Source organism: Bos mutus, chromosome 3 (assembly GCF_027580195.1).
Source record: "Bos mutus isolate GX-2022 chromosome 3, NWIPB_WYAK_1.1, whole genome shotgun sequence".
In the NCBI taxonomy this organism is placed as follows: domain Eukaryota; kingdom Metazoa; phylum Chordata; class Mammalia; order Artiodactyla; family Bovidae; genus Bos; species Bos mutus.
This window is the reverse complement of record NC_091619.1, coordinates 33429428-33442100: the sequence shown is the minus strand read 5'-3', so window position 1 is coordinate 33442100 and position 12673 is coordinate 33429428. Positions and strand designations below refer to the sequence as shown.

The following is a 12673-nucleotide window of genomic DNA, read 5'->3' as shown; positions in this document are numbered from 1 at the left end:
AACCCTCATCCCAGGAGCAAAGACTACCACCATCTTCTGCCTACCAAGTGCTGCACATAGTAGGATATTGCTCCAGGACCTTGCTTTAGCTGTGTAAATCCCTCTATCCATTAAACCATTGATGTCTCTGTTGCTGACCCCAGGCTCTTTCTCTTGTCTCAAGGCTAGACAAGTACAAGGCTTTCAGGTCTGTGAGGTGCAATCCAATAGTATGGACCCTCAAAAGACCTCAAATAGCCAAATAAATCTTGATACAAAAGAACAAAGCTGAAGGCATCACATTTATGGATTTCAAACTATACAACAAAACTATAGCAATCAAAACATACAGTATTAGCATAAATACAAATATATAAATCAATGGAACAGAGTCAAGAGCCCAGAAATTTATTTATTTATAAATAAATGATTTATAAATCATTTTTGTAAAGATTTACAATCCTTTCTTATCAGCTAATATTTGACAAGAACACTCAATAAGGAAAGTATAGTCTCCTAACTGTGTCAGGAAAACTGGCTAACCACATGCAGCAGAATGAAATTGGACCACTATCTTACATTACTCACAAAAATTAATTCAAAATGGATTAAAGACTTAAAATATAAGATCTGAAACTGTAAAACTAACCAGAAGAAAACATAAGAGACCAATGGACAGATCATTCAGACAGAAAATCAGTAAGGACACACAAGCCTTAAATGATAGGTTAGACCAGATGAACTTAATTTATATTTATAGACCATCCCATCTAAAAGCAGCAGAATACACTTTCTTCTAATGTGCACATGGAACATTCTCCAGGTAGATCACATGTTGAGCCACAAATCAAGCCTTGGTAAATTTAAGAAAACTGAAATCATTTCAAGCCTTTTTTCTGACTGCAATGCTATGAGATTAGAAATTAATTACAAGAAAAAACTGTAAAAAACACAAACACATGGAGGCTAAACAATATGTTACTAAACAATCAATAGATCACTGAAGAAATTGAAGAAGAAATTTAAAAAATACCTAGAGACAAATGACAATGAAACCCTCAGAACCCAAAACCCATGGGACACAGCAAAGGCAGTTCTAAGAAGGAAGTTTATAGCAGAACAATCTTACCTTGGGAAAAAAGAAAACTCTCAAATGAACAACCTAACCTAAAACTAAAAGCTAGTTCTTTGAAAAGATAAACAACATTGATAAACCTTTAGCCAGATTCAGCAAGAAAAAAGGGGAAAGGGTTCGTTAATAAAATTAGAAATGAAAAAAGAGAAGTTTCAAATGACACCACAGAAATACAAAGGATTATAAGAGACTACTACAAGCAACTATATACTAATAAAGTGGACAACCTAGAAAAAATGGACAAATTCTTAGACAAGTACAAACTGGCAAGACTGAATCAGGAAGAAACAGAAAATACAAATAGACCAATCACAAGTATTGAAATGGAAAATATGATTTAAAAACTTCCAACTAACAAAAGTTCAGAACTAAATGGCTTCACAGGTGAATTCCATCAAACATTTGGAGACGAGTTAACACCTATCCTTCTGAAACAATTTCCAAAAACTGCAGAGGAAGAAACACTCCCAAATTCATTCTATGAGGCCACCATCACCCTGATACTAAAACCAGATAAAGATACCACACACAAAAAAAGAAAATTAAAGGTCAATATCAGTGAAGAATATACTCACAAAAAATTCTTAAAAAGATATTAGAAAATTGAATTAAACACCACATTAAAAAAATTATATACCATGATCAAGTGGAATATACCCCAGGGATGCAAGGATTCTTCCATATATACAAATCAATCAATGTGACACACTACATTAACAAATTGAAAATAAAAAATATATGATAATGTCATAGATGCAGAAAAAGCTCTTGACAAAACTCAACACCTATTTATGATAAAAACTCTCCAGAAAGTGGGAATAGAGAAAACAAACTTCAACATAATAAAGACCACAAACAACAAACCCACAGCTAACATCATTCTCAGCAGTGAAAAACTGAAAGCATTTCCTCTAAGATCAAGAGCAGGACAAGAATATCCATTCTCACCCACTTTTATTCAACAGAGTTTTGGATGTCCTATCCATGGCAATCAGAAAGGAAAATGAAATAAAAGGAATCCAAATTAGAAAATAAGAAGTTAAACTGACACTGTTTGCAAATGACATGATACTACATGTAGAAAATCCTAAAGACGCTGCCAGAAAATTACTAGAGCTCATCAATAAATTTGGTAAAGTTGCTGGATAAAAAAAGTTGAATTCCTATACACTAGCAACAAAAGATCAGAAAGAGAAATTAAGAAAACAATCCCATGTTACATCACATCAAAAAGAATAAAATATCTAGGAATACATCTACGTAAAGAGGCAAAAAAGACATGTAGTCTGAAAACTATAAGATGCTGATGAAATAAATCAAAGTTGACAAAAACAGAGAGAAAACCATGGTCTTGGGCTGGAAGAATAAATATTGTCAAAATGATTATACTACCCAAAGCAATCTACAGATTCAGTGCAATCTCTATCAAATCCCCAGAGGTATTTTTCACAGAATTGAACAAAAATCTTTTTAATTTGTATGGTAACACAAAAGACCCCAAATAGCCAAAGCACTCTAGAGAGAGTAAAACAGAGCTGGGGGAATCAGGCTCCTTGACTCAAACTATACTACAAGGCTACAGTCATCAAAACAGTATGGTGCTGGTACAAAAACAGAAATACAGATCAATGGAACAGGATGGAAAGTCCAGAGATAAAGCCATGCACCTCCGGTCAACCAATCTATGACAAACGAGGAAAGAATATAAAATGGAGAAAAGACAGTCTCTTCAACAAGGGGTGCTAGGAAAACTAGACAGATATATATAAAAGAATGAACTCAGAACAACATACACAAAAATAAACTCAAAATGGAAGCCTGGATACTATAAAATCTTAGAGAAAAACAGGCAGAACACTCTCTGATATAAATTGCAGCAATATCTCTCCTGATCCACCTCTTAGACTAATGAAAATAAGAACAAAAATAAAATGGGACCTAATTAAACTTAAAAACTTGCACAGCAAAATGAAAAGATAATCCACAGAATGGGAGAAAATATTTGCAAACGATGCAACTGATAAGGGATTAATCTCCAAAATATACGAACAGCTCATGCAGCTGTTGATGCAGCTCATGAGCTCATGCTCGTCCCAACCCCCAAAAAAATGGACATAGATCTAAATAGACATTTCTCTAAAGAAGACACACAGATGGCCAAAAAGCACATGAAAAGATAATATCGCTAATTATTATAGAAATGCAAATCAAAACTACAATGAGGTAGTTTCACCTCACACTTGGTTAGAATGGTCATCATTAAAACATCTACAAACAATAAATGGTGGAGAGGGTGTGGAGAAAAGGGAACTCTTCTATACTGTTGGCTGGAATGTAAATTGGTACAGCCACTAAGGAGGTTCCTTTAAAAACTAAAAATAGAGCTTATGTATGATCTGGCAACCCCACTCCTGGCCATATACCTGGACAAAAATCATACTTTGAAAAGATATTCACTATATCATTTTTCACAACAGTCAAGACATGGAAGCAACTAAAATGTCTATTGACAGAGGAATGCATAAAGAAAATGTGGGAGATATATACATATATAAAATCATATATGTAATATATATTATTGTATTATATATATATAATACAATAAAATATTACTCAGCCATAAAAAAAGAAGGAAATAATGTCATTTGCAGCAACATGGATGAACCCTGAGGGCATTATGCTTTGTGAAATAAGTCAGAAAAAGAAAGGCAAATACTGTATGTTATCACTTATATGTGCAATCTCTTACTAGGAGAATGGATAAGGAAAATGTATTCAATGTGTACTATGTCATAGTTAGAAGTAATAAACTAGATGAACACATAACAATAATAATGTCTTAAAATCATAACAAGTAAATAAAACAAGAAATAAGATGTGAACTTTAGCACAATACTATCTATGTAAATTTAAAACATACATGAAACATTGTATAATTTTTAAGAATATAGATTCAAGAATACAAATGGAAAAATGCCTATCACAATAAATAACATTTTGAACACATATATTACCTGTTGAACTCTTTTCTAAATATACTAATGTACTAATTTAATTCTCAAAACTCTAACCATTATTATCCCCAATATATAAATAAGGAAATTGAGGCACAGAGGGATTATATAGCTAGTGGGCGGCAGATGTGGGGTTTAAACCTTGGCAATCTGACATCAAAGATTATGCTCTTAGTCTTCCCCAAAATGTACATGAAAAGGAGGCATAAAATTACAATGGTAGATGCAAATATTATGCCCTGAAAAATGACTGACTTAACTCCCTGTGGGCTTCCCAGGTGGCTCAGATGGTAAAGAATCCTCCTGCAATGCAGGAGACCTGGGTTTGATCCCTGGGTTGGGAAGATGCCCTGAAGGGGGAAAAGGCATCCCACTCCACTATTCTTGCCTGGAGAATCCCCTGGGTCTGAGGAGCCTGGCAGGCTACAGTCCATGGGGTTGCATAGAGTTGGACATGACTAAGTGACTAAGCACTTAACTCCCTGTACCTGAGATCTAAAAAAGAAAAAAAGCTTATTACTAAATCTCATTTGTTCCTCACAACTCTTAATCCAGTACTTATATTAAAATGGCAGACAGATTATGTAGCTGATTCTTTCTGATTCTAAAATTTTGAATCTTAATCTTTACATTTTCTATGACAGAAGGCCTAATTGAGTACACTGTATCTGTGAAAAAAAGAAGGGTGTACTATTTTTCCACTTTTCTAGGACAATTAACTGTATAAGAGTCATTTATTCTCAACACAAAGTGGGCCTTTTCAGCAGATGGATATCTATATTAAGTTCTAGCTTTTAGCAAACAAAGTTATTGTGATAGCCATGTTTGCACACTTCTTGCTAAGAGTACTGTTACTTTAGACAGTGAGATCTAAAGAGATTATGTGATCATAAGAGATATGACATTTATGGCAAAATAAAAATAGAGCAAAATACAAAGTAATCTTACAGTAGAACGCTTCCAGAAATGAGCAATTTCATCGATATTTTTTGCAGGATGAAGCAAGAAGTATTTCTTCCATTCATCCCAATCTACTGTCATTGTTCCATCTCTATCAATGCTGAAATTAAAAAAATATTTATAACAAAGTTAGCAACATTATAAAAATTAATTAAACACTTCCTACATATTTATTGTAGAAGCCACTTCTTTGGGCTTCATCAATTTTCCTATCTTTAATAAAAGTTTATTTTTTGGAATAGTTTAAGACTTTCAGAAAATCTTAGAGAGTATTTATCGAGATCCATTGTACAATTTATTAAGATAGTACTGAGAGTTCCCACATATCCCCACATCCAGTTTCCCCTAATGGTAACATCTCATATAATTATGATCTATTTGTTACAATTAATAAACCAATATTGATATATTATTATTATTAACTAAAGTTCAGGCTTTAGTTCCTTTTTTTGTTTTAGGGTCCCACCTGAGATACCACAAGCCATTTGGTCATTACACCTCCTTAAGACTTTCTTGGCTATGAAAGTTTCTCAGATTTTCATTGTTTTTGATAACTTTAATAGTTTCAGTGTATGCTGATCCAGATATTTTGTAGAATATTCCTCTAATGGAATTTATTCTGTATTTCTTTTTAATTATTTACTTGTATGTGTTTCTCTCATACTTGCCTATGATCTTTCAAAAGGAAAGACAATTTCTAAGTCACTTCTACATCTTTTGGCACTAAGTACTCAATGTTGAATGAATAAATAAATGAATAAAATGGACTGAAGTTTAACCTTATACCTTTTGACTCTCTCTGGTAGTAGTTTTCCCCTGACCATCTCTTTTAACTCAATTCTAAAATAACCTAAAATCAAGCTATCCTGTCAATCCTTTCAAAAATGTTTTATTGTAAATAACCTTACTTCTTGTTTAATTGTATGAAGGTTAGAGAACATATTCTACATGATTCAAATTCTATTTAGTTTTTCACATTTCCTTTATGACCCACCATATGGTCAATTCTTGTGAATTTTCTATGGGTCCTTAAAATAATGCATACCCTGCAGCTTTTGAATGCAATATTCTAGTTATACTTGTTAGGTAAAGATTGATGGTGTTGGTGGTGGTGGTTTAGTCACCAAGTCATGTCCAACTCTTGTGACCCCTAGACTGTAGCCCACCACGCTTCTCTATCCATGGGATTTCCCAGTGGTATTATTGAAATCTTCTATTTTTACTGATATTTTCCTGTGTGCTTGTACTATTACTGAGAAATGTGCAATAAACTTTCTTACTACAATCATTGTTTCATCTTGCTTCATAAATTTGAGGCTACGTTTTTAGATCCATACATATTTAGAATTGTTATATATTCCAAGTGAATTAAATCTCTAATAGTTATAAAATGCTTCTTTTAAGTTTTGTAATGAGTTTTGCCTTTGCCATTCTTTTTTCTTAAACAAAAGGAGATGTTAGCAACCTCAGTAAGATAGCAGAGCAGAAGGTACTATTCCTCCCCCAACAAGAAAACTATAGTTAGACAGCTACCCAGAAATGAGAAGATCCCTGAGAGGGTTCAAGAATCCAATTAAGAAACTATAACAACATGACGGAGTAAAAAAAAAAAAAAAGTGGAGAATGATCACACAGAAACAATCCCTGATGAGGCTCACTTAGCTGATATGTGTGGAGATGGCAAGAAACAAAGAAGGGTGAGGGTTGACATCCACCAAGTGGCAGGTGTCATCATGGTCTCCAGCTGCCTGCTCTATGGAGGGCCCCAGCAGCCTTTGCCACTGAGGACTTCAACAGGCCCCACAACAGCCATAGATTCCCCACAGCTTTCACAGTGAAGGAACCTGAAGTGGCATCGGTGCAGACTCCAGAGCCTGCTCCAGAGAGAACACTGGCAGCTTTTGCCGCCAAAGTAAACAACAGATGTTGCTGCCGTGGACGCAATGGAGATGAAGATGCTGTGCACCCTCACCAGAGGGAGCCTCTATTGCACCATCCTGGGACCAGGCCTGTGGCCACCATAATCCCTGAGCCCTGGCTACTCCCCCCACGCACCCACATTTCAGGCCCCAGCAGCACGGCTGCTCTAGCACACATGTGTTCAAACCCCTGCTCTGTGGCTTCTTGGTTCACACCTACATCTCAAACACCAGAGCCACTGTGACTACAGGCTAGTTAGTGCCTTGGACCCCAGAGCCACAGTCACTGTAAAAGAGCCTGCACTTCAATCCCCAGCTCTGTGGCTTCTCCATGCATGGTTGCACCACAGATATTGAAGGCACTGCCAGGGAGAACTAGCCAGCATGCTGAACCTTGGAACTACTGTCAATCCATGAGCATCTGTGCTCCAGACCCTGGCTCAAAGGCTGTTCCACAGGTACCCACACATCAGTAGCTGTGCACTACCATCACAGGGGACCCTACAAGCTGGATCCAGCACCATGACTTATCCCCTTGGCTAGGACAGCTCCACTGGAGACAAGGAGATCAAGAGGTTTCCAGACGACTTGTGCATCAAAGACTCCAACAGTCCTCATCACTTTACAGACCTCTACAGCCTTGGCCATTGAGGATCCTGGTAATCTTCACTGATGCCAAAGTCAGCTGACAGAGTTGCACAGAAATTATGTCACTGGGCTTTTCACAGAATCAGAACAGCCACATACCCCCCACTTGGCACCCTTGTACCTACCCACAAGTGAAGGTCTTTCCCCACCAAAACCACTCTGGAAAGTCTGAAAGACTTCAGACTTCATCAAATGTGTATATGTCAATTAAAGGATACAAGAAACATGAAAAATCAATAAAACACGAGACTGACAAAAGAACACAATACTTTCCAGTTCAGTTCACTTAAGTCGCTCAGTTGTATCTGACTATTTGTGACCCCATGAATTGCAGAACGCCAGGCCTCCCTGTCCATCACCAACTCCCGGAGTTCACTCAAACTCATGTCCATTGAGTTGGTGATGCCATCCAGCCATCTCATCCTCTGTTGTCACCTTCTCCTCCTGCCCCCAATCCCTCCCAGCATCAGAGTCTTTTCCAATGAATCAACTCTTCGCATGAGGTGGCCAAAGTACTGGAGTTTCAGCTTTAGCATCATTCCTTCCAAAGAAATCCCAGGGCTGATCTCCTTCAGAATGGACTGGTTGGATCTCCTTGCAGTCCAAGGGATTCGTAAGAGTCTTCTCCAGCATCACAGTTAAAAAGCATCAACTTTTCGGTGCTCAGCTTTCTTCACAGTCCAATTCTCACATCCATACATGACCACAGGAAAAACCATAGCCTTGACTAGACGAACCTTTGTTGGCAAAGCAATGTCTCTGCTTTTGAATATGCTATCTAGGTTGGTCATAACTTTCCTTCCAAGGAGTAAGCATCTTTTAATTTCATGGCTGCAGTCACCATCTGCAGTGATTTTGGAGCTCAGAAAAATAAAGTCTGACACTGTTTCCACTGTTTCCCCATCTATTTGCCATGAAGTGATGGGACCAGATGCCATGATCTTAGTTTTCTGAATGTTGAGCTTTAAGCCAACTTTTTCACTCTCCACTTTCACTTTCATCAAGAGGCTTTTGAGTTCCTCTTCACTTTCTGCCATAAGGGTGGTGTCATCTGCATATCTGAGGTTACTGATATTTCTCCAGGGAATCTTGATTCCAGCTTGTGTTTCTTCCAGTCCAGCGTTTCTCATGATGTACTCTGCATATAAGTTAAATAAGCAGGGTGACAATATACAGCCTTGATGTACTCCTTTTCCTATTTGGAACCAGTCTGTTGTTCCATGTCCAGTTCTAACTGTTGCTTCCTGACCTGCATACAAATTTCTCAAGAGGCAGGTCAGGTGGTCTGGTATGCCCATCTCTTTCAGAATTTTCCACAGTTGATTGTGATCCACACAGTCAAAGGCTTTGGAATAGTCAATAAAGCAGAAATAGATGTTTTTCTGGAACTCTCTTACTTTTTCCATGATCCAGCGAATGTTGGCAATTTGATCTCTGGTTCCTCTGCCTTTTCTAAAACCAGCTTGAACATCAGGAAGTTCATGGTTCACATATTGCTGAAGCCTGGCTTGGAGAATTTTGAGCATTACTTTACTAGCATGTGAGATGAGTGCAATTGTGCAGTAGTTTGAGCATTCTTTGGCATTGCCTTTCTTTGGGATTGGAATGAAAACTGACCTTTTCCAGTCGTGTGGCCACTGCTGAGTTTTCCAAATTTGCTGGCATATTGAGTGCAGCACTCTCACAGCATCATCTTTTAGGATTTGAAATAGCTCCAGTGGAATTCCATCACCTCTACTAGCTTTGTTTGTAGTGATGCTTTCTAAGGTTCACTTGACTTCACATTCCAGGATGTCTGGCTCTAGGTCAGTGATCACACCATTGTGATTATCTTGGTCGTGAAGATCTTTTTGGTACAGTTCTTCTGTGTATTTTTGTCATCTCTTCTTAATATCTTCTGCTTCTGTTAGGTCCATACCATTTCTGTCCTTTATCGAGCCCATCTTTGCATGAAATGTTCCCATGGTATCTCTAATTTTCTTGAACAGATCTCTGACTTTTCAGTAACTGATCTCAAAGAAATGGAGGTCTACAAATTGACAACAAATTCAAAATAATTGTTTTAAATAAGTTAAACAAGCTATAAGATAACACAGATAGACGACTCAATGAAATCAGGAAAAGAAACACATGGACAAGATTAGAGGTTCAACAGAGAGACAGAAATCATAAAAAAAGAATTAAAGAGAAGCTCTGGAGCTGAAGATACAATGAATGAAATGAAAAATGCAATACAGAATATCAACAACAGACTTAAGAAGGATAAAGAATCAGTGAACTCAAACACAGAGCATTTGAAATTATCCTGTCAGAGAAGAATAAAAGAAAAAATGAAAAACATCTATATGAATTATGGACCCCATCAAGAAAAACAATATACACATTATGGGTGTCTGAGAAGGAAAGAGTGAGAAAAGGGGCTGCTGCTGCTGCTGCTAAGTCACTTCAGTCGTGTCCAACTCTGTGCGACCCCATAGACGGCAGCCCACTAGGCTCCACTGTCCCTGGGATTCTCCAGGCAAGAATACTGGCGTCGGTTTCCATTTCCTTTTCCAATGCATGAAAATGAAAAGTGAAAGTGAAGTCGCTCAGTAGTGCCTGACTCTTAGTGACCCAATGGACTGCAGCCTACCAGGCTTCTCCATCCATGGGATTTTCCAGGCAAGAGTACTGGAGCGGGTGCCATTGCCTTCTCCAAAAGGGGCAGAAAGCGTCTTTAAAAAAAAATGGCTGAAAATTTCACCCAGATTTGAGGAGGCTTCCTTGATAGCTCAGTTGGTAAAGAATCTGTCTGCAATGGAGGAGACCCCAGTTCACTTCCTGGGTCGGGAAGATCTGCTGGAGAAGGGATAGGCTACCCACTCCAGTATTCTCGGGCTTCCCTTGTGGCTCAGCTGGTAAAGAATCTGCTTGCAATGCAGGAGACCTGGGTTAGAAATCCCCTGGAGAAAGAAAAGGCTACCCACTCCAGTATTCTGACCTGGAGAATTCCATGGACTGTATAGTCTGTGGGGTCGCAGTCAGACATAACTGAGTGACTTTCATTTTCACTTTTTCATGAACATCTAAGTACATGAAACTCAGAAGTCCCCATACCTAATGAGGACTTCTCCAAGACACATTATACTAAAATTGTCAAAAGTCAGAGACAAAAATTGTCACAGAGAAGAGAGAATTTTGAAAGCAGCAAGAGAAACAAAATTCACTTCATACAAGGTAACTTCCCTGAGGCTATCAGCAGACTCCTAAGCAGATATCTTACAGTTCAGGAGAGAGTGGGATTAAGAAGATACAGTTTCCCAGGCAAACAAAACCTGAGAGAGTTCATCACTCCCAGACTTGCCTCACCAGAAATACTAAGTAGAATTCTTTAAGTTGAAATGGAAGAACACTAATTAATATCATGAAAACATATGAAAGAATAACACTCACTGGTGAAGGTAAATCAAACTGAGAATACTCTAGGACTGTAATGGTATTGTATAAATCACTTAACTCTAGCATAAAGGATAAAAGACAAAAGTGTTAAAAATAACTATAGCTACAATAATTTATTAATGGGTACACAATATTAAAAAACATACTAATTGACAGAATGTGGTCCACTGGAGAAGGGAATGGCAAATCACTTTAGTATTCTTGCTTTGAGAACCCCATGAACAGTATGAAAAGGCAAAATGATAGGATACTGAAAGAGAAACTCCTCAAGTCAGTAGGTGCCCAATATGCTACTGGAGATCAGTGGAGAAATAACTCCAGAGAGAATGAAGGGATGGAGCCAAAGTAAAAACAATACCCAGCTGTGGATGTGACTGGTGATAGAAGCAAGGTCCGATGCTGTAAAGAGCAATATTGCATAGGAACCTGGAATGTCAGGTCCATGAATCAAGGCAAATTGGAAGTGGTCAAACAAGAGATGGCAAGAGTTAATGTCGACATTCTAGGAATCAGAGAACTGAAATGGACTGGAATGGGTGAATTTAACTCAGATGACCATTATATCTACTACTGCAGGCAGGAATCCCTCAAAAGAAATGGAGTAGCCATCATGGTCAACAAAAGAGTCCGAAATGCAGTACTTGGATGCAATCTCAAAAACGACAGAATGATCTCTGTTTGTTTCCAAGGCAAACCATTCAATATCACAGTAATCCAAGTCTATGCCCCAACCAGTAACGCTGAAGAAGCTGAAGTTGAATGGTTTTATGAAGACCTACAAGACCTTTTAGAACTAACACCCAAAAAAGATGTCCTTTTCATTATAGGGGACTGGAATGCAAAAGTAGGAAGTCAAGAAACACCTGGAGTAACAGGCAAATTTGGCCTTGGAATACGGAATGAAGCAGGGCAAAGACTAATAGAGTTTTGCCAAGAAAATGCACTGGTCATGACAAACACCCTCTTCCAACAACACAAGAGAAGACTCTACACATGGACATCACCAGATGGTCAACACCGAAATCAGATTGATTATATTCTTTGCAGCCAAAGATGGAGAAGCTCTATACAGTCAGCAAAAGCAAGACCGGGAGCTGACTGTAGCTCAGACCATGAACTCCTTATTGCCAAATTCAGACTTAAATTGAAGAAAGTGGGGAAAACCACTAGACCATTCAGGTATGACCTAAATCAAATCCCTTATGATTATACAGTGGAAGTGAGAAATAGATTTAAGAGCCTAGATCTGATAGATAGAGTGCCTGATGAACTATGGACGGAGGTTCGTGACATTGTACAGGAGACAGGGATCAAGACCATTCCCACAGAAAAAAAATGCAAAAAAGCAAAATGGCTGTCTGAGGAGGCCTTACAAATAGCTGTGAAAAGAAGAGAAGCGAAAAGCAAAGGAAAAAGGAAAGATATAAACATCTGAATGCAGAGTTCCAAAGAATAGCAAGAAGAGATAAGAAAGCCTTCTTCAGCGATAAATGCAAAGAAATAGAGGAAAACAACATAATGGTAAAGACTAGGGATCTCTTCAAGAAAATCAGAGATACCAAAGGAACATTTCATGCAAA

The 12673-nt window shown here is 37.8% G+C and overlaps 1 protein-coding gene across 2 annotated transcripts in view; it reads right to left on the bottom strand.

Moving 5' to 3' along the window:
- Positions 1–12673, bottom strand: part of LOC102272827 (mitochondrial adenyl nucleotide antiporter SLC25A24) — a 92564-nt gene that overhangs the window by 47181 nt on the left and 32710 nt on the right. For both annotated transcript variants that reach the window (XM_070364101.1, XM_070364096.1), the window contains one exon: positions 5077–5188. In XM_070364101.1, the coding sequence (XP_070220202.1) occupies positions 5077–5188 (112 nt within the window). The remainder of the gene's footprint in view (positions 1–5076; positions 5189–12673) is intronic.